The following is a 24,538-nucleotide window of genomic DNA, read 5'->3' on the forward strand; positions in this document are numbered from 1 at the left end:
CTTACTTTTGACGTATTTGACTTGGAAGAAAAAGTAGCAGCAGGATGTTTATAGAGGCCCGATGAATCGAGATATTAATGCGTATACTTGTATAGGCACAGTTACGCACGCATTATGAGATAAGAAAAAAAAAAGAGGAGAATCGGGTTAAACTCATCTATGAGGAGTATCAACGTATGCGAATAGCATGCCATTGAGAAGAGGAATTCACATAAATTTTATAAAATAATGGCGAAATGTCCTTCCCCGAAGTCAGCCACTTTTTGGCGGGCGAGCTTATCTGCCGTTATCGTTGGCGGATCCCGGTGATGGCGAAGCCTAAAATCATGTTCCACACAGGGGCTATTTGATATGTCACTATAGGTGTACGCCTGTGAGAGGACTGTTACGTGCACTGGCGCCACACGATATGTGCCACTGTGTTTTAGTTTGCATTCAATTTTTTATCTTGTCGTTACAAGCATTGTGTGTTATTATTGTTAAAACACTAAAAACTATAATGCCCGCAGAACCGTTCGACAAGAGGCACATTATCTATATAACCGTTCCCTACAAATCGTGAATTCTTCGCATTACTTAGGCGTCAGCTACGGTTGAGTCTGCCATTTTCTTTAATTGAAGTGCAGTATGAATCAGCTTCAATAGAACTTACTGTTGACCTATAGTAAGTTCTTACTGAGTGACATAGTTGCCGGGTCGCTGTGTGCGTTTCTTTTACCCTTGTGTGTGTGTGCTTTTTGCGGCAATTATGTCAGTCACCTGTGAAAGAGGTTAGGCCCAAATTTTAGAGCCTACTGTTTTCGTGATCGGCCCACAGAAACGGTTAGATAAATAGCCGGTAAGAAAGCCGGTCCGACCATGCCGAGAATGCTATTCGGATCAAACAATCCAAGTGAGCGTAGCCGATTTGGCGCTTGTCGCTGTTCATCGCTGCCAGCGGGAGCATGAGTCGCCGGAAAAATACTATTCGTTTGATGTGTTCTATTCTCATTTCGTTAGAACAAGGGCAACACGATATCGAACGCATTTTCGAGAACTACGTAGTTCTGGATAGAAAGCAATTGCCGCGACCTCCGATTCATAACACGCGCCGCGCTGCCGCCCTTGTATCCAGCGAGAAAAATTGCAAGAACCTCTCAAAGGCCGCCGCCTGGGCTGTCGACTGGACGCGCTCCTTCCTAATTTCTTTGTTCGTTTCCGAGTTCTTGCAGCGGAACTCCACACCGTTCGATTCGCCGATGCGAGGCATATATATATATATATATATATATATATATATATATATATATATATATATATATATATTTCCTTTTAGAAGGAAACAAAAAGATATCGTCAGAGTCGTCTCTGCCTAGAGCTAATTAATGACGTCTCGCTTCCCTGTGTTTGCTTTGTGCACGTGCACATAAAGACCAGCGGACATACGAGTACATAGGAGCTTGCATATTCGTAGTTCCGTAGCGCGCTCCCGGATCCCCAGTTCGAAAGTTTAATAAAACATCGGGTGTTCGCTTGCCTCGACAAAGGAGGACTGCGAGTTATACGCTCTCACGAAAACGCGGGGTATGTAATAATACTTGGCATTGCCGTCGAGTTTTCCGTGCTCATGCACACACAGGCACAGACACACGGGCGCATTCGGATAACTGTAGTTTTCATTGAAGCCCTGAGGGCAGGTGAAGATGATTTCTTTCGGTGGGTGGCGGCGGGTGCTAGCGCGGCCTGGACAAGGGGGGGGGGGGCTATGTAAATGATGAGATGAAGTTTGGGTTCTTACATTTTCTTTACCTTACTTTTTGAGCCGTTTCGTACTTACCGCCTAAATTTTCAGAGACGCTCTGATGTCGGTAATTTGCGGGCTACACCCGTAACCTTTGCTCTGGGTCGGCAGGATGGTGCGCGTGAGGTGAGGAGGAAAGGAAAGCTTGACATGAGGGAGAGTACGACCGCTGCATATGTGATACCCTGCGTCGTTTTCCTCTCCGCCCTCTTTCTCTTTCTTTCCTTCTTTATTTGCTGTCTTTTCAAGTTTATCGACTTGGGAACCCGGACTAAGACAATTCGGAGGAATACCCCCCCAGGCACGTCTTTCTTGCTTTTTCTTTTGTTCTTTCCTGCCTATAATGAGCATAATGTTTGCGATAGAGCAAAGAAAGGCCAGAATAGATATTGGAAGCCGGGGAAATTATTGGGAAGTCTCGACTTTCATTGTTCCGATAATATTTTCCGAGGAGATGAAGTGAGAAAAGCAACGTGAATCGAAAAAAAAATAAATAAATATAATAACATTAATGGAACGACAGGAAAGCGCCCCGTAGCTGGCGCTTATAGCTTGAGATATAGTCGGCCGCTGTTTTCCTTCAAGTCTGACAGTGCATGTCTATTTGTCTGTCTATTTCATAACTCTAACGTGCGTACAGACACACCTAGAAACCCAAGTGCCAGCGTATCTAGTCATGCCTGCGTTTGCAGATTCAATTACATGTATAATATGTATAATTATTGAAACATTTAGTACTTATGTTCATGTGGCCTTTGTGTGTGTGAGTGTGTTTATGTGAATTAGATTTCATAGCTGCATACCTTTGTCACAGAGAGCACTGAATTTGGACGCGGCCTATATTTGAGTTATTTTTGTAGGTCTAATGTTAGGTTTTGTATTTAGAAAGATATTGTAGCTACATTTATTTTTAGCTGGGTTAACAGGGTTGGGTTAACGTTAATGACATTATTCTGATGCTATTGCAATTCGAAATTCCTTTTCTACTTGATCGGCAGTCTGAGTGGTGCTCCGTCCGCGTGCACATTATCATGGGCGTTAACTGGTCATGAAAGGTGGATCATAAGAAAGGAATAAGATTGAGCAAAAGGCATCCTTACATTAAACCGGCTGAGGTCTCGTTTATCATTGAACAAACGCTTGATTCGTGATGTGTAGTTTTTATCCTTTTGTTTTTTTTCTATCCACTCCACAACACATGGCTTGATTCGTGATGTGTAGTTTTTAACCTTTTGTTTCTGTTTCTATCCACTCCACAACACATGGATTCGCATGCAACACATGCGAATCCAGAGCCACTCTGGAGCATATATTATGGGAATGCCGAGGGATACATAAAGATAACGAGAACGCGGCCTCTAGCAACAGCCTTCGCACGCGCTGGGAAGCCGCTCTGCTCAGCCCCGCCCTCGAGGATCAACTATGGGCCGTCCAGCGGGCCGAGGATGCCGCCAGGACCCACGAACTCCTGGCCGTCACCTAGAGGGGCCTTTGGCCCTCCCCACCAACTCGCAAGAAACGAAATAAAGTTATTTCCTCCTCCTCCTCCTATCCACTCCGGCATGGGACCGAAGAGGGACTGCAGTGTGCATAAACTAATACCTAGAAAACATGTATATTGAGCTGCTCGTGCATGTCGCGAGAACAGATCGCCAGTCGCAATAGTACAGCTGTCTTGAGCCTCTCTTAGAAGGGTGTTCTCATAATGATCAATAGTCCGGTTGTTTTGGTTTTGTGACACCGGCGCAATCCCGCTCACCATTCTTCTCAAAGGATAGATACCTGCATTTGTATTAGAGCATTTATTGTACCTTATGCGCACTATAGTGTAGATTGTGGCTTCCATTTCAGATGACTGGCGGAGATAGCCTGATGATCGCTGTGCTCGTGCTTGGAGTTATTTGGTAAGTACCTGCACTGGTACCCCGAATTACTGAACATATTGATTGGCTTTAGATATGAGTTAGAAGAAAGCTGCAGTTGCTTGGACTGTTATTTCTCCCCGTTTTTATCCAACAGCGACAAATAGTCTCAGCGCAGTTAGATGTGAGGCTGCCCCTTGGTGAAAGCTCCCCGACGTTGAACAACACTGCCAAGTGCGACTTCTCTCCACGACGCTGGTTACAACAACCTGACTGCATTGGGGGCCTAGCTGATAGATAGGACGTAAGTGCAGGGCTGATACGTTCTCGTTTTATTGCGACAGCAATTATATGGACACTCCAGGCGCATTGCCACCATCGCCGTCACCGTGGTGTTCCGTATAAAGTCCAAGTACGATAACATCTGCTGTATGTACGAGTGAAGGTGCGCGAGGGTGAGCCAACGATGGTGGCTCAATCTCTCGCGCGCAAGGGAGGAAAGTGAGGAGGTAGCGCGCCGTCTTTCACCGCGGGCAAGGCGCAAGGCACCGGGGGGGGGAAAGATGGGGGAGGGAAGGGACTACTACATTCTACACCGGTGGCCGCTGCGTACGGTGCGGCCGCGTAGGCCCTATCTAGAAAGTGATCTGGGATGGGGACAGAGTGCGCCGAGTGCGGGTAGCTTCGTTTGCGTTGTGTTCTAACCGCTTAGTTCGCGTTGAAGTGAAAGGCAGCAGAAAGGTCAATTCGCTCGCTGCTGCTGCCAGGCTTCCTGCCTCCAGCGTTTTGACAGCGAATGTACGCCGTTATCAAGGGAGATGCGTTCATGTCTGCTTGTGCGCGCGTGGCACCATGCTTGTTAATCTACTTAGTACGGTAATGTTTACAAGCTTATACGGCCGATAACACTACTTTCGTTACTATGTATAGCCGCCCACTAATTTGCTGTCACAATCGATGCCTCGCCTTACGGGTGCAACTGCGACTTTCTTCTTGGTTAAATCGGTCATTGTCACCGCAAATAGTTGGCGTGTGATGTCCCACAGGCGTTGCTCTGCCGCCGAGTTGCATAGACATTTACTGTTGTTCCGGAAAACGAAGTCGGTGAGGTCTGAGTGGACTGATCGTTGGTCGCTGAATATCTTCTGGTCGACTAGTAAGAACTTTATACAACACTTGCTGACGTAGTGCATTACCCATTGTCACTCTCTATATCGTATTTCGTTGTGCTTTTGGTAAGACAGACTTTTGATGTGGCAACTTGGTAAGTTGAAACAGCTGAGGACAGATGATAATACTAATAATGATTTATCATCCTGAATCTGTGCTGTGACTTCTGCGAAATGTCATAACTAAAGGCTATGGACTTATTTTTACCGCACTCGAATCATTACCATGCGCCTGAGTTTAAGTACCCAAGTGTTCCGTATTTAACTCTTACACGAATGCTGTTTTCATATCTAGGATAAATGCGGAAATCCCGTGATTTCATTCTCAACAGTGGAATGCCATAACCACCGAGTCACCGCTGCGGGTAGCTGTCGTAGCTGTAGGTGGTGCTCCCTTTAATGAGCCTTGTCTTGGGTCGCTTCCCTGCTTGTAACCATTCACCCTGAAGCTTTTCCATTGAGGTTCTATTCTACAAGTAGATAATCAAAGATAATGCGTTAGTCGCGTCAGAGAACAGAAAACGCAAGAGCATGACCGGAGAGCATACAGCGTCGCTTGGAAACTGAGGGCCACACATTCCCGTCTGCCATGCAAGAAGGCTTCACGATGCAGTGTTGCTGAGCACTTTCTTTCTGCGCGAAATGCTCGATGTGGGTACGCGGCTGAGTCTCTCCTTGGACCCCCTTACCCCGCGCAGAATAAGCAGGCCGAAGCGGTCAGAGGTTCTGCAGACAGTGGAATAACTTAGACGCTCGCGCCCGTCCTATATCCGGGATAGCCTCCTTTTCTCTCCTAATTGCATTCTCAGCGCTTTCTTTTTGCTCCTTTGCAGGTCTTACGCGTACGCAAACCTGACCGTTGATGAGGCGACCACGAAACTTGTCGTCCTCGGCTCCGGCTACAAGAAGTACGCTGCCCCGTCCCTAGCCGGTGAGCCAGCTCGTGCTCGGCGAGTGCGCGTATTCGCACTGGTGATTCTGCTCCTTTCTGCTAAGCGTCTCTTTGCTGCTTCTCGTGGCCAGCGTAAAACATGTGTCTGCGCCATTTGGAACTCGCTTGTCGGTTAAGGACACCGTCTTCCCGCCGCGGTTAAGGCCAAGCCTTGTGCAATGTTTTTTCCCGCCGTGTTCATTTCTGGTTAGCTTCTCAGCGCACGTTCGAAGCAGATATGGCAGCGTGCTGGCAATGCGCACACTCAAACATATATGACCTAAGACATCATGCCTCTTAGATGGAACAACAGCAACAAACGCATATCGTTTTGCATTGGCTCCAGCGTGGGTATAATAACTAGCACGTACGCTTAGGATGTTGGTTTCAACTTTATAGGCCAAACCGCGACCTAGCAGTGTCAACCTGCCGAGCTACTTTTCACACAGTTGCTGCCGATGCTTTCGTATGCTCATATTGCGATATATTATAGACTGCGTTTTCTGTTGTGTGCCGAGGAACATCCGTGCGCCTCCTGTGCTCGTCGCGCGCTTGATCTGAGCGTCTGGGGCAACAAGAACAATTGCAACAACCTACACATAGTCAAAGATTTCTCTACGATATGTCCCAGTGTCAACAAGCACAGGCCAGTTAAGCTTTCATAACTAAACTGGGCATTATTTTTTCTCGGTGGGGTGGGGTGAAGCACGCAGGAATACATTAATAGCCGGACCGAAAGCTCTAGTCTGCATCGGCTTTTATCCCTTTGCGACACGCATTAGGATATAGTCATCAGAAAATTTTGAAACTGCCTGTGTGCACTCTTGATGAACAATATTTCAGTAAAAAACCATAAACAAGCCGGTACCTTAGGTACTTAATAAATTAGGTCGCGTCCTCATATGTACACACTGTGACTCAATACAACTAAGTCAGCAAAAGTCAACCGAAGGCTTTATTGCATGAAAATATTGCAGGTAGAGCGATAAAAAATTCCTCTTTGGTCATCAGCTGATCAGCCTTCTTGCTTACTTGGTGTGATATTCATAAAAACAGTCATTAGTGGCGGACAGGCACAAGAACACTTCGCACTTCCTGCACCGAACTCGTGATTTGGAATTGCATCCAGGCTTCCGGCAACGCTGTGGGAATCGTGCATCCACGTGCTGAGGCCAGTGCGCTTTACCATCCAAACGAACAGTGTTTGTAAGGAGGGGTCCACTATTATGAGGTGCTTTTGATACCCTCTGTAAGCTTTCCGCACTTGGTCGCCCTCGCTTCTTCTCCAAAGGTTTCTCGGAAACAAGCAGGCTCATGGCAGTATCGGTTTGAAACTGTAGCATGTCCATCGTGTTCTTTCGGACAAGGCCTTCAGCAGAAGCATCTCTTAAATACTGCAACCATGAGTTTGCAAGCGCAAATGAGGTGAGGTGTGAAATTACCCTTACAGGCCATTTTTTTGTCTTTGCTCTGATGTGATAGAGCGACATGATAAAATCCAACTTATCAACCCCACCCATGTGGCGATTATACTCTAGTATAGCCTGTGGGCATTCTACCTCGATGCGCTCCTTTTTCGAGGAGCTCCACCTGCTCACAGCCCTAGCTTCACCAGTGGAAACCTGTGTTGAGGCCACCGTGACCAGATTGTTGTCCTTCCATCGCACAAGGGCAACGTCTCCTTCCTCTGTCACCTTGACATCGGTGCTCCCACGCTCCTCCTTTCGCATTTCTTTTTCGCCCTTCAGCTTACAACCCAGCAGCCTGTTGCACCTGATCGTACCCGTGGCAAGGATTCCAATACCTTTTAGCTCCCTCAGAAGCAGCACGGACGTGAAGTAATTGTCAAAGAACAATTTCAGGTTGCGGTGCTGTGGGAATGACTCCACAAGTCTCATTACCACACAGCCCCCTAGACCAAGGTAGGAGAACTCCCGGTCTACTCCTGTGCCTTTGCCCTGATAGAGTTCAAAATCATGCGCCAGACCATCGGTGCTGCATCGCACAAAGATCTTCACACCAACAGGGTTTGGCTTACTTTTCACCACCTGTTTTGCTGGGACCCTTCCTGTAAATGCCACCATCTGCTCATCAATGCAGTTATGTTCAAGCTCTTCAAGCTGAAGGCACCGGGACCTAATGACATCGAGGAGCGGCCTCACCTTCCAGAACTTGTCCACACTGGATGCATCCCTTGGCTCATTCTGGTCAGTTATGTGCAATGCGCTTCGCAATTTAAAAAATCTGTTTACCGCCATTGCATCTGCAATTGCAGAAATTCGGGTACCGCTTTGCCAATACATGCGGACACGTGGGAATTTCAGGACACCCATGTAAATGAGAATTCCAAAAAACACTTTCATCTCTTGCACGGAGCACGAAAGTTCGTTTCCTGTGTTCTGCAAGGCATAAATATTTGTGTACTTCGTGAAGTCCTCGAACACTTCATCGGTGAAATACTTCATGAAATACTTTAGCGGTTCTTCTGGCGTTGATCCGCCAAGCGGGTGGTAGGTGCAGCGCGTGTCCACTGGATCGAAAGGTTTGGAGAGCCACTTGACATGCTTCACTTTTTTCGCAGGCATCTCATCACTGTCACTGAGATCACCCTCGTCGTCTGCAGGATGCATTTTAGGGTCATGCTCCTCATTCGATGCAGTTACCTGCAAACGTAAAGGCAAAATGATGCAACTGCTAACAAGAAATTTCGCTATTTGCCACTTACCGCTTGAGCTGCCTGTACATCGGCGACTTCATCGTCAGAAAGATCGGCGTCTGACACATCTCCATTCATGATGGCGTCAAAAAGCTGGTCTACTGACGAGTTCGGAGCCTTGCGTCTTGTTCTCGCATGAGTCTGGATGCCTATAAAAGGAAAAAAAGGCTCAGTAAAGCAGAAAAGCGACATTCGCCGCAGTTACAGCAGGATGAACCGGCGGCCGCCTAAACGGTGCATTTGTGACACGTTGTGTACAAATAGACACGCCATCGTAAACATGACCACCGTTTCCTAACCAGTAGTACAATAAAAAATAATTCCGTATTATTCTTATCTATAGCACTTAGTTATCAGGTCCACAGCTTTAGTTCCAGCTTAATCAACGTTTTAAATAGGCAGAAAAGATAAAGCCAAGAGCACCTACTTGATGCGCCGTAGAACGTCGAGGCGTCCATCTTGTTTTCTTGTTTTGGTAATGCATTTGGCGCGGCAATCACGAGATGGCAGCACCGTCCGGTAGAGCGGTAAATTCGAATGCGGCTCCAATGGCCCAAGTGTTGATGACGACGATAGAAGCTCGCAAAAAAGCTCGTGAAAATCGCGTGTACAATTGTACACGCCGTGTCGCAAAGGGATACAAACAGGAAAAGAGAAAAGTGTATTTAACATAAATCTGAGGCTGCATCCGGAGCTTCCTTCGCCGCATATTTCATCGATCTGGCGCGTCCGCCGCCAACGAGCATCGTTCATCTTTGAAGCGCAATTTCAAAGGCGACCTTGCGTGCGCTACATTTTTGGCTCGCATCGACGCGAGGAGAACAGGCATCCGCAACGGCGCGGATACGAGGTATACACCGGGAGGTTCCCTGTTTTATAACATTAAGACCATTCTTTAATGCTTTTCTTAGCTTCCCTCTCACAGTCCTTGCAATTCCTGTGCGAAGCTTATGATGTAGCTTCTTCTTAGCATTCAAGGGCTCTGCCGCATAAAAGTTGGCCAGAAAAAGAAAAAGAAGCAATACTAAGAACCTAAGCGTTACACAAGGTCACGTGCAAGTGCGCTCTCGGGGGAACCCTGTGGATTACGCCGCACAGGCCATCCGCGTATTAATTGTAACGCTGTTTCTTGGTCACTGAATGGAGAGACGGAATTTAATAAAAGAGCAAAAAAGCGAAAAGTGGACAAAGCAAGCCCCAAAAAAAAGAAAAAAAATGCAAGTTGGCTGCGTGCCCTGTTACAGGATCGAGCACTTTTTCGGCAGCCCGCGATCGCGGGCTCGCGTTTTGTTTCACACCAGACGAAAACGCGGTGTCATCCATACCGACTCCGTGAAGGGAAACGCCGTCCTCGAGAGCATGCGCCAGGACACGCTGCTTTTCTCCTTTCGTTCTGGCGCGTTTTCAGGAGGTGTAACGAGTGTGTTTAGCGAATCGGTATGTCCCGTGCGTCTGCTGTTTCACATATACACAGGCACCAGAAAAAATAGTGCGCGCCTCAGGAGCAGAAACCATTAAGTCACCAAGTGCCTTCCTAAAGAGGGTCTTCCGTCGGCACGCCCGCATATGATGTCCCCCGGATGTCCAGCGGCAGCACAGCTGAGAGTTGTCAAGAGTGATGTCGCTTCGTCATGAGACGAAACATTTATTCGTCGAACAAGTTCATTAGTATACATATGACGGCTTCATCGGTTCCCCGCTGAGGATAGGAAGGCCGCCGGGAGCACTCCTTGTTATGCAGACAACTAAGCTGAACAGCACGTGGGTTTGCATTTGACGCCATTAATGTTACACATCAACGTTCCTTTTCTTTTGCTTTCGGATGTGTATTTCGCATCATTGGCAAGACGGGTGTCTGCATGCAGCAACATTGTGTGGCACCCTCGTTACAGAGTAAAAGAATCATTTACATGCAATGCGCTCTAAACTAGGACAATAATGGGACCAACAAAAAAAAAAATAAGAAAGAGGATGCAACTTCAGTGTTCTCAGCAGTCTATGCATAGTAAAAGGAAGCACGCTAATGGATGGCTCTCACTTTCCAGGCACTCTAGCTGCGAGAGCAGGCTGAAGCCACGTCAGTGTTATACAGGCGTGTAGAAATGTGTTAGCGCCACCAACCAGAAGCCACTTGCTGTAAGGCTGGGCCCATTGTACACTTACCAGAGGGTAAAACTTTAAAGCTCTTTACATTCAGGTGTATCGTTTAACAGTGCACCGCAATGTACATAGTCTTCCTACTAATGCACCCTAGCGGAAGCAAGAACCCCGACGGTACTTGGTGGTAGTAGTCGCGAAGAAGGTGCTGATACTCGATATTGTGTACCGTTTCTCTATCCTGGCTAGGGACAGACTTGTACACGCTACAGAAAAAATGTAACTGATTGCAACTACAATTACTTCAATCAAAAACGTAATTGATTACAGTTTCCAATTACTGCTACATTTAAGTAATCGAGGAATTACTTACTAGTAATCGATTATTTCTACTTTCCTCTGAGCCTTTATTAACATTGCACAGATACAGTAAACCAAACGGGCTTGCCTGGTACTTTCAATGCGTCCTCTGTGACGCTTCACACATTGCTTATATTCAGTAACCATTGCTTCTCAAAAACTTTCGTCGATAATTTTCCCTCGTTTTCGTTTGTGAAGACATCAGCAGCGACACTGAAAACTCTCTCGTTGTTCGCGATGGGGAGTACCGCGATGTTGTACCGTGTGAATTCATCTAGCACTCAAGATTGTCGTTTCTCAGCATCTGAGTCCTCTGTGAGGTGCAATTAAAAAACGCTTCATCGTTGCGGGCACTTGGAGACGACGCTCGCGTTTGGGCAAATTAAAACCTGAAGAAAAACATAAAGATTTCCTGGCATTAACGTCTTATGTGGCCGTTGCTATTGAGACATACCAGCACCGGTTCCATTCGACGTCCAACATCCGATGGAGCGTTAAGATAAGAAAGCGAATACTGAGCTTCCGTGTCTGCTTGTCTGAACATGGCGCATCCACGAGATTCCTGCGCGGCGCAATCTCGGACGTTATACCGTAGTTCTCGCCAAAATCAATTTCTTAAAGGGACACTAAAGTGAAAAATGATCTCTTCTGCATCAGTAAATTACCCTTCTACAACACCAAAAACACCACTCTTACAACGATAAGACGTTTGGTAAGCCAGAAAAAGCGCAAGAACGAAATACGGGTGGCGACGCCTACTCAAGTTCCAGCACCTGGGGGCTCTGGCGTCTTGGATTTTGAGGCATATTCTAGGGCCCACTAATTATATACAGTGGTACAGATTGACTACATTGTGTTCTAAAGGAACCAGATATTAAATATGGCAAGTTTCGGGAACCTTTATTCAGCCAACGTGGCCCAAATGCGAAAACATACTTTGGAATCCCTGACGTCACGCTGACGTACCGGCGCTGTGGTTATGGCGCGAAATTCAAATACTGATACTTGGCCCTTCATTTTCTCATCTAATGATCAAACTTTTTTTTTAATGACTGCCTGCAAGGTTCTCAAACAATGCTTCATTTGTCTAAACTGATTTATTGTTTCGCTTTAGTGTCCCTTTAAAACTGCGTCGCCTGTTGCAGCTTCCCTCGTCAATGAAGTAACTGGTTACATTAATTGGTTTCTGAAAGAAAAGTAATTGAATTACAGTGAGCGTTACCAAGTAAACCAAGTTGTCTTCAAATGACAAAACTTACAATAAATGTAGTTCATTACAAGCATTTAACTATATGTAATCCGTTACGTACAAGACTGACAAGGGCTGACGTTTGCGTTAACCTGTTTTTAGTTTTCAAGGTTACAAGCCGATATTAAATTTTGCAGTCGAGAGATTAAAAGGTGCCTTTCTGTACTTGACGTGCTTTCTCTTATCTCTCCATCCTAAGGTGAACCAGCGCAAGTTTACGTCGACATGAATTTAATGAACGTGGACCCACTCTCCGGTGCGGAAACCGTAAGTAGCGACGCGCTTTCTGTTTTATTTTAAAGCGAAGCTTTCTTTGCCTCATCCTTCTACTTTTGCACTGATGCTGCTGCTGTCGCTGTCTTGCATGCCACGTCGGGGAGTGATTCGTATATCGCGTATGTACAGGCAGGAACGCGGCAGAGTAGAAATGGCTATGTGAGAAAGTCGTTTGGACCTTTCCATCGGGTCCCATAATGCCCTCTGGAGCTCCCTGGGCGTCGCCACAATACCCTGTCGACTGCTGTAACTATTTTTGCACCCCCCCACCTCTTCCCCCGCAAAAGCACTGAAGAGGCTGCAGCACTTAGCTCTGCGCTAACGCGCAAAAGTCCAGAGGGGAGGGAAGTAGAATGGTAGTGGTGAGTTAGAGAGAGGAGGCCGTGAAGGGGTAGGACCGACGCAGTCACGAAACGAGTGCATAACAACCTTGCCACTTCACGCTCGTGGTAGCTCGCATACATGGGAGGAGCGCGGGAGAGGGACAATGTGACGTAAGAAGCAGCGTTTGCGGAAAAGCTGGATAAATTTAAATCCAAGGTATGGTGCGGTTACGTTTCTGCTATTTCTGAAATATATATATAGACACCGTGCAAATTTGTCAAACGGGCAATTGACGAATGACGGGCAGACACTAATGCGCATTAGATCACCGCAGCGTATAGACGGCACTACAGAAGCGGCCGCCCATCAAATTAACACTGCTGCACGCGCCGTGATAGAAAGAGGTAGCTTTTTGGCGTAGGCCTTGCTCGAGGTCGCGCGTTCGATCACGACACCAGCAGCTGCATTTCGACGGGTGCGAACGGCAAAAACGCTCCTGTACTTAGAGTTGGGTGCACGTTAAAGAACCATAGGTGGTCAAAATTAATCTGGAGTCCCCCGCTACGGTGTGCCTGATAACCAGATTTTGGCTCTGGCACGTAAAGTACCCTAATTTAATTCACTTCTCCCACGATGTGATTCGCCGTGTGAGGCAATGGCAGTGCTAACTTCCTCGCAAGCCATTAACAGTAGTGCCCAACTCCTCAAGCAAACACCTGTCGGTGTGCATTCTGTGTACTACGTAGACAGGCACAAGTGGTGCACGCAAGGTAACATTTAACATCTACTCACAACTCTCGTATTGCGCTAAATGCTGAAGAACTTCACCATTCGTCATAAGCATCACCCCAAATTGTCGTCAACAAGCGCAAACATCGCAGAAAGCTTTGCTTACGTCGATTCCCGCAGCTGCAGTGCTCAGGATCCACATAATTTATTTCTTACTTAAACCGCCAAATGTGTGATGGCACCACTGTGAAGAAAATTTTGACGGAAGTCTGCGATGGGTGTAAGACGCAAGTATTAGGCCAATTAGGCAAGTGCGCGAATAAACTGCTTTGAAACTCGATAGAAGCGCGCCTATAGATAAAGTGAAAACAAGTGTCAGCCGATGCTCCAAAATGATATGTTCGTGAAATCTCAGGACCATATCACTCTAATTCGACATAGTATACACAAATTCATCAGTATTCCTTGCGGCAAGACAGTTCTATTCGTCATCCAGACATCATGCGCACGGCATTTCTAATGTGGCTGACTTCAGGAAGGAATAAATTGTCTCATCAAATAATGAAGCTGGAAGCGAGAGACTGGTTGTCGCAATTAATGTTTATTCATAAGGTGATACGTTTACGTTTTCGAGTTAGCTAGCGCAGGGCTTCTTTCGTATACGACATAGTTAGTCTAGCCGAGGATAACAGCTATGGCATGTTGACAGCTGCGAAGCGACCGTTAATTCGCGATGCCTAGCCCCTGCCGAAAGTAAACAATGCGTGGAAGATTAAAATACTCTTGCTAATTCGAATACGGTGAAGCGTGAAAAACGGAACAAAGTAAGGTGAGACAGACGGGACAAGCGCTACAGGACGAGCGAACTCTTGTCCCATCTTTCGCGCTTCACCATGTACAAATATGCCTCATCAACTGGCCCAAAATTCTGCTCTTCAGTACTCCTGCTAATGACACGAATTAAGAGATCATCTGTCGTGGACGTACAGTCACCGTCACACTTAAAGCGCTTGAAGGGCCTTTTCGCTTCTCCCGAGTGCGCTGGAGATTTCTGGTTGGTGTATCTTGAATGGTACGAGCTTAATACGCCTTCATTCCAAATAATTCGGTGTTTGCGCCTTAAATCTGGCTTTGCTAAAGGTAGTTAAACCGCTAACGATGATCTTCATTGCTCGGATTAGCGCTGTCGGTGGTTTCACTTCTTCAGGAAGGCTCTGGCGCTGCCTGGCCGCAGCGATACAACTATACTAATTTCTCTAATGCCGAAGTCCTTGGTGATGTACGAAGCTCTGTCTGGGTTGGTCTAGTCCCGTTTATCAAGGTGCAAATAACAATGACCACTAAAAGAAAAGAATAGAGTTTTGCCGATTCACCTTTCTTGTGAATTACTTTTTAACCTTCCTCTCAGGCTTTTAGAAAGTTTTCTTTTAACACCTGTTAATGATGGCACAGTTTCTAACTCATTCCGCAAAAAAAATGAAGAAAAACCTGAACATGGCTTTCAGTAACTCAGCCAGTCACTCAATCAGCAGAAGAGTCACAAGACCGTTCTCACTCGTGAGGCTACACAGAGTCGTCGAAAAAGTTTTTAATAAAGGTGTCGCAAGCGATGGCGAAATCCCTGACGGTGGGAGTAAAAACGACGTGTCTGGTCTGCATCACGAAGCTTCGAGAAAACCGGGTATTGCGAACCATATGTCCCTGATAAAGGTAACGGCAGGAAACCTTGTCGCAGTTTGTTTTTTAATAGTTGTGTTGGAGATGAAGATGAATGGAGAAGCCGAAAAGTTTCTTCGATGATCATAGTTACTGTGAGCAGCGAGTGGGAGGTGAATGTGCAAGACATGGTTGTTTCGTTGGCGTTACGACATCAAGAGCAGCAGCAAGAAAAATCGGGCATCTCACAAGACACACCGACTGCAATGTCAGACAGGATCCATGGCAAGGCGCTGGCTATATTACTTCTCGTGGGAAGGCACATAACCTCTTTAGACGACTGGAGGAAAGGAAATGCGTCAGTTCTTTTCGCATTACACGTTTGGCGCAGCAAGTGAGGTTCTTTCTTGAAGAGAAGCGGTGATTGTAACATTAGCAAGAATACCTTGAATTTCCTTTGGACACCATACAAAGATAACGGTATAGGTCAGTAATGGTTTGTGTCCTTAATCGTAGTGGACAACTTCTGAGAAAACTAAATCGTGACACGGCTCCCCAGTGTTTATTCACTGTGTCTCACACTGGCACGCTGCCTCTCTCCTGTCAATTACAGAGTTGACTGACAAATTGTTCGAGGATTGAAATTAACGTTAGAAGGCGTGATCTTTCGAAAGGACCAAAAGCCCTTTGAACGCCGTTTGCTACAACCATAAGATGTAACCGCTGGAAGCTGTTCTGGGAGATATATTTGAAAGAAAAAAAGCTACAAGGCTTGCACGTTGAGAATGCATCTCGGCATCCAAATACTGCGGCAGAGCAACACGATACGATTTTACGCGTGGAAAGTTGTGCCTTGGACGACCTGCGAAAACAAAAACAAACAGAGGGCTATTCATCTGGAATGCATCGGATGCCTGCTGACTTCAGTGAATGCAGAGACCAGAGTACCAGAGCTAAAATCGCTTAGTGATTATGGACTAGCTCCATTCCTTTTTTTTTCATTAGAACGCGCACATCAGTGTTGAAGTTGTCTTTAGTATCAGCCATTTGGGATGACGGATGACAAGAATGAAATATGCATCGGAACTTGACAAATACGTTGCTTGCAAATCCGTTTTGCCAGCTATAACATCGCCGCATTACCAGTAGGCTCATAATATTTCAGCAGTACGTTTTCCCGGATATTATTTATTTATTTATTCACATTACCTTACAGGCCCATTGAAGGACAATGAGTAAGGGGGCAACAGTAACTACATCACAAAAATACCAAAGCGGAACATCATTATACAATATTAATACGCAGTGAATTCAGGTCATCACGGAGTGTTTCACGGTTGGAGATGGGTGCAATGTGCTCCTGGAGACTGTTCCAATTTGCAATAGCTCTTGGTAGTGGTGATGAGTTAAACGCCTGCGTTTGACCATGAATGCCCATGACACAAAGTGCGTTGTGAATGCGACAAGATATGCGCACATGATAATGAAGCGGCAAACAATGAAAGTTATTACTGTAAATGTACCTGTGAAATAGACATAAAAGAGCAATGACGCGGCGATCTTCTAATGACTGAAATGCAAGGTCTTGTTTTATTCGGGTAATGCTCGAATGATAGTCGTAGATGCCAGAGATGAATCTGGCTGCCCTATTCTGAACGGCTTCCAACATACGGATTAGATAATCTTGATATGGTGACCATTTGGATGAAGCGTATTCTAGTTGTGGGCGAACATAAATAAGATATGCTAGTTTTCGTACATTATAAGGCGCGTTACGTAAGTTTCTACGCAGGTAGCTGAGAGATTGAGAAGCTTTGGATGAGACAGTTGCTACTTGCATTGTCCAGGATAAGTCCGATGAAAAATAAATGCCGAGATATTTGTGCGATGGAGCAGTCGAAAATACGGCATTGTTAATCGAACAATCGAAGAATGAGTTAGTGCGCTTTCGACTAAACGAGATTAACTTGCATTTGGAGGCGTTAAGGGACATCTGCCAAGTTACGCACCATATATAGGTTGGTTTAAGATCATTTTGGAAAGTAAGATGATCCTCAGAACATTTAATATTGCGGTAGATGACGCAGTTGTCAGCGAACGACCTAATTGAGGATGAAAGGTTAGCGGGCAAGTCATTACGTCTTATTCCTACAGTTTAATCAAGAGCGTCTCATACAGGGATTTAACTATGATGGAACGGAACGTCTTATTATCCGACGTCATTTATTTAGCGGTTTCCTAATCGTTATTTTATATTCAGCGCAAGCGTATGTCAGTGTCGACGGATATGTTGGCTTGGGGTTCGCTTCGTAGTATCAATTCCCCGATGCTCCGACGAATGCATACGGATGCTTCAGATGGTTATTGCAGCATGAAATGGTCTCAGGCAGACCTCGTCACCTGGGCCTACGGTCCAACGCGTGAAGGCACCATGAATTGTCCAAAGTGTGCTGCCTCATGCAGCAGACATTCCCCACGTGTTGTGGCTATGCCTGCCAAATAAATAGGTCTAATCGAGATAATATAAGAGCTGGCAAGCTTCACACGGATCGAGCAGTAAATTATAGGACGATAAGTTTGCTAAGCCACTACTGCAATTTGTACATGTGGAAGGCCTCCCCGTTTTTATGTAAATATACATCTATGCCGCAGGGCTAGCTTCTGAAGAAAGAACCCCTCTCGAAGGCGTATGGGGTGTACACTTTACCTGATATATTCCACCTAGCGCAATACACACGCGAAAAAGAAAAATACAGACAAGTGCTTAGACAGTGCAGCAACATACGTCGGCACCACAAACTTTCTTGGCAGGAATTCGGCCTGCTGGCTCTCGTGCGGTTGAGGTGGCGCGACCCGCGGCTCAACCTGACCTTCTTCAGGAAGAACAGCTTTGTGGCGCTGCCTTCATACCTAGAGCACGAGATCTGGACTCCACGGCTGACCTTTCTGGACGTCAGCGAGGTGCGTCTGTTGGCTGCGACAGCTGACGACGCCTCGCGCGTCACTCGCATCTATGAGGACGGCACCATTGCGGACACACGCAGGTGCGATGTCAGCCGGTTTTTTTTTTGTAGGATGTAATGGGGATGCATTGGCTCACATGTACCGCCAAGCAGCGATATCTTAAGCATGAAAGGAAAAAGAAGAGTGTGCCTATTTGAGTGCCGTGCTAAGCTAGGTGGAACGCGGAAGTCACGCGATTATAATGAGTGTTTTCAAGAAAAGGTGCGTCTTAGCAATTCCCATTCATCTGGGGAAGAGCACAGGAAGCCAGACATTCAAACCGAGAAATTGGCACGTGGATGAAAACAAGCCATAGACATTCTTTGTTGCTTTAGGCCTTCATGTTTGATTCAGTTATGCGAAAACGATCACGTAAGCTCCCCTTCAACTACTTGCGCTTGGTCGGTGTGGTGAAGAACGGGTCTGCGTTAAAGAAATCGCCCTTTGCCTGATTTTACCAGAATGATACGAGACGGGCAAAATCGCTTCCTTGGAAACTGAGTTCGCCGGTTGAGGAAAAGTCCCTCCTCGTTCCGGAATCGAAGCATGAATAACTACCAGGGTGCTTTAGATAATTATTACGTGGCGATGCGAATACTGCTTAGGGGACAAATCGAAGTGTCGCATTGCCGCAAAATAATCTTGTTAACGAAATTTATACTGAAATAATCCAAAACGCAAAGGTGATTTCGGAAATGGAAAGTTTGCCTCTCAGCTGATTTCAGAACATTGCTACAATTAGAACTATATATAGATGATTTGAGCTGAACTTGAAGTCCGATGCGAATTATCATATTAAGTCTCCTCCGAATTATAAAGTGTGATGAATACGTTGGAGATCTTGCACGGCATCTTCCAACTGATGTTTACATCGCAACGTTGTAGCCTCTCTCCTGATCTCAACCCAACAGGTATGTGTTCAGAGTGTCCTGCGCCATAAACCTGGACCTATACCCTCTGGACACACAGCGTTGTCCGTTCAGAATCAAGTTGCGTGAGTGCATTCTCTTCTTGTTCAATTATATACGCGGCAGCGTCGCCTAAACCCTTCATACAGGGGAGACATTATATGGTCACTCCAACGCCAGTCTGTGACGTTTTGGTCGTTTTGCAAGGTACCAAACCCTCTTCCAATGCATGATTGGCGACCACGCGCGTTTAGTTATCAAAATTTTCGCCACATTCAGCTGAAATTGTCGATCTTCTTTTCCTGTTGAAGTTCTTCTTCCCGTTATGCAAAGAGCTTACAGTCGGCGTCAAAATTTTACAGGGCGCGGGTTGACAGGAAAAGCTCAATTTTCGCAATGCTGGGCTATTCACCCTATAAATAAGTAAACTGAATATGCTACCACCAGCTGCAACACCAAATTTAAGCCTGCGTGCACAAATCTCATGGAGATTGAGAATTTGAAAATTTTCGCAAATTCCATGTCCTGCAAATTTATGTCTAATGTACTGGCGCACTTCCTCGTTCCTATAGTTCTTTCCTGGCAACCACTAGTTGAAAGCAGAAATTACGCTTCAAAGAAAAAAAAAGTTGTCGAAAATGTTTGTGCTGGGCAGACATGAATATTTCATGTCATTAAGAAACTAGGTGTTTAACACTTCGGCACGCCGTGCCAGAGCGCCACCATCAGCGAGAGGTGAAGGGGGTACTGTTTATTCGCGTACATATGTAATGCAAAGGTGTTAGCCATGCGTATCCATTTGCCAGTGAGCATGAGTGAGTGAGATGAACGATATGGGCCTGTTCGCGGCACCGTGTTAAGCTTTTTAGTCTGTTAGTTCCAATGGTTCGTGCGCTTTCCGCAGAGCGCCACACCGAGTCCACGGCACAGCTGCAATGGATCAGCGTGTTCAAGACTGGCGAGCAAGACGTGTTGTGGTTACGCGGAGCGCGCTTGCGCACCATCACGCTGAGCACGAGCGAACAGACGCTTGAATCAATCGCAGGTGAGGACTACTCTAGCCGCATTTGCAGCAAGAAGTTGTGCGACCGAGGCGTATTCTCACTTATGGGAATAGGTTGAGCAGCAACCAACATCTATTTCCTTGATCTTTGAATGCCGTGCTGCTGAGTCAGCACATATGCTCGGTTTCGTTTGTGTTTGAACATTCATGCTCGTGACATAGTGATGCACTTCGAGCTTTGCTTATTTACTATCTTTGTGAGCAGTTTCGAGGCCACGCTGCGATTAATAAGATGTCTCTCCGCAACATTTGAAAAAGCTTCCGTTGCACGCCTGGTTCTGCGAAGCTCGGCATTAGGCAGAACACTATCCCTCATCACTTGCAGCTTTTGGAACGATGACATTTCTACAGGATCTCCAACGCGCTAGTCTGCCAGTCTGGTCACATGTCGAGTGGCTTCCAAATTCTTGGCAGGCTGACAAAGATGCCATCGAACTCTTTCCAACGCCTAGGCTAGGGGAGACCACTTAGACCCTGCTGAGAATCACCGCTTTGATATCTGACGAAGACACTTTTTATAAAAAAGTTGGCGCCGAAGTGAAGCGTCCAAGCTCCTGCATTTCAAATATGGTACATCATACGGTCAGCTATGTTGCAGTCACAGCTTCAAATAGGGCACAGCGCATGATAAGTAAATATAGACAGAGGTCCTAGAGTGAATCACTGTATTGGGACCCTTGATGTACATAATAGAACATCAGCTGAATAAGTCATGTACAGAATTAGTATAACGAGCGGGACCGAGCAAATTAAGAATTGCAAATGAAGCATCGAGAGCGAATGCATACTTGTTGTGCCATGTGCCCTGTAGAATACCGAATGATTCTCTTTTAAATCTGAACTCCTGGCTGTCTGTGTTCGCGCAGGCCCCCAGCGCTGCCTGCTGTTGCAGTTCGCGTTCAGGCGCAACCCGTGGCCACACTTGCTGAGCACGTGGCTCCCGTCGGCCATGCTGGTGCCCGTGGCCTGGGCGCGCCTCTGGTATCCGGGCGGAGGCCTGTACCTACCCTGCGCTGCCTTGGCTGGCCTCACGCTGCACTCCACACAGTTCAAGGCGATGCTGCACGGGCACGACTTGCTCACCGCCATGGACGTCTGGCTCTTGATCTGCCTGGGGTTCGTGCTCGGCGCGTTCTTCGACTACCTGATCGTCTGCAACGCGGTGTGTGCGCGTTGTTGCTCATGGTGTTGACTGAAACGTTTCAAACTCTATAATTTTGTATCATTGCTTGGTTAATGTGTCAGTGTGCGGTGTGCGGGTTAATTTCGGTGTGCGTTAAAGCTGGTCAAGCTTATTATGAAGTCGTCTGGAACGGTGCCCCTTGCAGCCGACTATGCCCTGCTTACATCTGAACTTGAGCGTGCTGGAACTTGATGCGGTTCCGTGCTGAAAATGGCGCTTGAAATGGGACACTAAAAAAACTGACAGAATGTACTGCCGACTGCAAACTTTAATGTTTATTGCGTGACAGTGATACTTAAACTAAGGAAAATGAAAATAAAATAAATGTACATGCAAAAATATTAAAAAGAAGCGAACACATGCAAGCAATCACGTAGGTAGGCAAGCAAAAGAACAAGGAAAACAAGTAAGCTACATCGGAGGCTAACAATGTTCTCAAGTTGGGCTGCTCGGTATAGAAGTTGGTAAAGAGCGGATATAGCGACGTCGCACAGGACACCAAAAGAACCACACGGACAGCTGTCTGTCCTAGTGGCTCTGTTCGTGTCCGGCGCCGCGCTACTAAATCCGGTTTTTTACATGGGGAGTTGCGGTATGTCCGTCCTCTTAAGTCTGTCCTGGCAACAGAAAGCACAGGGACATCGCTCTCTCCTTGTGTACTGCCTGCTTTCTCATGTCAAAATTCTATTTGTTGCTGCCTTCAACGCATAATCGTGCAACATTTATTGTTTAACCCACCACCATTTATTATTGCCTTTTCCTGTTGCTTGCTCCGTGAAGCAGAACCAGCGGGCGTGGAGCGTACAGGAGCTGACCGAAGACAACGCTGCGGATGACTGGAGCCGCACCACCTCCGAGCAGGTGTACGTGGCCGACGGCTACCGACTGACACACGAGGCCGGCACCCAGACACCGCCGGACGTGGGGCTGGACAAGGCGCGACACGATCGCCGCGCGTGGCTTGTCTTCGTCATCGGATTCCCGTTCGTCATGGTCTTATACTGGGCCTACTACCTGACCGCTTCACACTGACGTCGCCGTGTGGCGCTAAAGTCCTGAACACTGGCTTGGACGTCGCCTAGTCGTACTTAGCCGTCTGATGAGTCTTTCAGCCTCTAATAATAAGACGAAAACTTATTAATTAAGTAATTAAATAATTAATTTCACTACGCCCTCACGGGCTCCAGGTTTCAAGTTTTGTGCAACGAAGGTATTGTGCATAGAAACACAGAAGCGTTTGTAGTAAGTCGGCACACTAAAATCAGTAAAAGAAATAGAAAGAACAGCAGGTGATCACACGAATCCTATGAACAAAACTTAATTAAACGATACAAATAATTTATTTATTCGGAGAGATAGTTACCGCGGAACTATGAAATATGCCAGGTCTTTCTCTTTCTGCGCAATGGGCTTTTGAAACTATGCGTTTGTCTGCGCAATAACTGATCTTGCAAATGAAGTCTGTAAATACGAATACGCTCTTAGCGTTGTTGCCTACTGATGTTTAGCTTGGAGGTATACTAGCGAGCATAAATGCAAGCACAAGGCTTGCTTGTAGGCTCCCTAAGGTGTACACATTTATTTCGCCGCAACAATCGCATGGTGTTTGCATGCAAACATTAAGTGCAAGTTTCTGGCGTCTCTGTAGATAGTGGAACTTGGTGACATCATTCGAACAGGACACATGCAGGCAGAAGTTGGCCTGAAGTTGAAAAGACATGAAGCAATCGACGATGGTCGAAAGAGTGATGTCTCAGGTTGGAGCCAGCGTTTCGACTCGGGGGACTTGTCTTCGCCAGGCCGCGAGGAAGTCGGGCCAGAGGGACTCACCCTTGCGAAAGCAAGCCAAGCTTTCTTCAGCCTGATACATGGCTTGTTCAACGATCGTAGATCGCTTGCTGACATCAGGTTACTTCTACGCGTGTGTTGAATCGGCGATTCTTATTTTATTGCGATAGCAATTATAAAGGCATTCGAGGCGCATTCGCGCCGTCGTCGTGTTGTCATTGCGCATGCACTGACAACTGTGCAGTGCCTTTGTGCATGCAACCAAATCACTGCGCATGCGCATGCATGCACTGCACTGCATGCGCATGCGTATCACTGCGCATGCGCAACCCACGTGTGGAAAGGCAGGAAGGTTTCCCGAGACGGGAGAGACGCGCAGTGCATTTGAGTGCAAAAACGATGGACGTACCTTCATGACCCGCCCAATCTACTCTGCAGCGGCACCACGGTAGCGTTCTGCCTCCCACTGCATGCATGAGTGTTGTCCGCACAAACAATAGCGCTCCTGTTGAGCAGGTTTGTGCGTAATACACCGTGGTGCATACAGTGGTCCGAGCGGGACAGACAGTGCCCTTAATGCTACAAACTTTGGTCGCATTTCGCGCGCGCCTGGAACGCCGGTGTCGGCACTCATCCTGCCAGCGTTGTGAGACGTCTAATAGCGTCTAGGATGCTGTTTTTGTTCCGCAGAAGCAGCTGCCTCACGTGCTCTGTCTGGCGAAATAGTCGCCCCCGCACATTCTTAAAACACCGCCCTGGGGAGCTTTAGTGCAACGCTAAACCTTGCTATCGCTTTCAATGATTTTACTTTCCGGCGAAACTGCCCAATTTTTTTATTGCGATAGCAATTATGAAGACGAAGAATGCTTTATTGCACCAAAAGGTATACGAAGTGACTGGGACAGCATCTGGATCCATAACCTATGTGGCTAGTTGAGGATCCATTACAAAATGGTTGTGTAAGTACAGCGTCACTTAGCAAGTACAATGCTAATATGAAAATTACAGCATCGATTTGGTATTTATACAATATCAGCAGCAGTTTGCAAGCACAATGTTAATATGGTGACTGGTAGTTCCTCAAAAGAAAGAGTCTCTTGAGCGACGGTGAAAGATTTGGCAGCCATTTAATCAAGCTAGGTATATTGTTCCAAATTTTTGCGCCAACAAAGGATATTGTTCGACGGTCGTAAACGTTGTGAACTGTCGGCAGATTAAATTTTCCTTGTTCCGCCTGTCGAGTGTTACACCTGGGCTTTCTTAAAACTGATAAGTGATAGTGTACGTTCTTGTAGATTATTTTGTGCACTAATGTTGCGCTTTTATATTCCTAACGATATTAAAATGTAATATGATGAAGTTTCTGATAAGTTATGTGGAGTGTGCTTTCTTGGGTGCTGGTGCAGTGGTTCTTGCATCTCTTTTTTGCACTATGCTAACCACC

At 46.5% G+C, this 24,538-nt stretch overlaps 1 protein-coding gene across 1 annotated transcript; it reads left to right on the plus strand.

The window, feature by feature from the left end:
• Positions 1 to 12,389: 12,389 nt before the first annotated feature.
• Positions 12,390 to 22,338, plus strand: LOC142583475 (gamma-aminobutyric acid receptor subunit pi-like). Its single transcript, XM_075693964.1, has 6 exons — positions 12,390 to 12,431; positions 17,961 to 18,193; positions 19,064 to 19,146; positions 19,965 to 20,105; positions 20,990 to 21,285; positions 22,090 to 22,338. Exons 1-6 carry the CDS (start codon positions 12,390 to 12,392, stop codon positions 22,336 to 22,338), a joined length of 1,044 nt encoding a protein of 347 aa, XP_075550079.1.
• The last annotated feature ends 2,200 nt before the right edge of the window (positions 22,339 to 24,538 follow it).

The sequence above is a fragment of the Dermacentor variabilis genome, chromosome 5 (genome assembly GCF_050947875.1).
Source record: "Dermacentor variabilis isolate Ectoservices chromosome 5, ASM5094787v1, whole genome shotgun sequence".
Classification (NCBI taxonomy): domain Eukaryota; kingdom Metazoa; phylum Arthropoda; class Arachnida; order Ixodida; family Ixodidae; genus Dermacentor; species Dermacentor variabilis.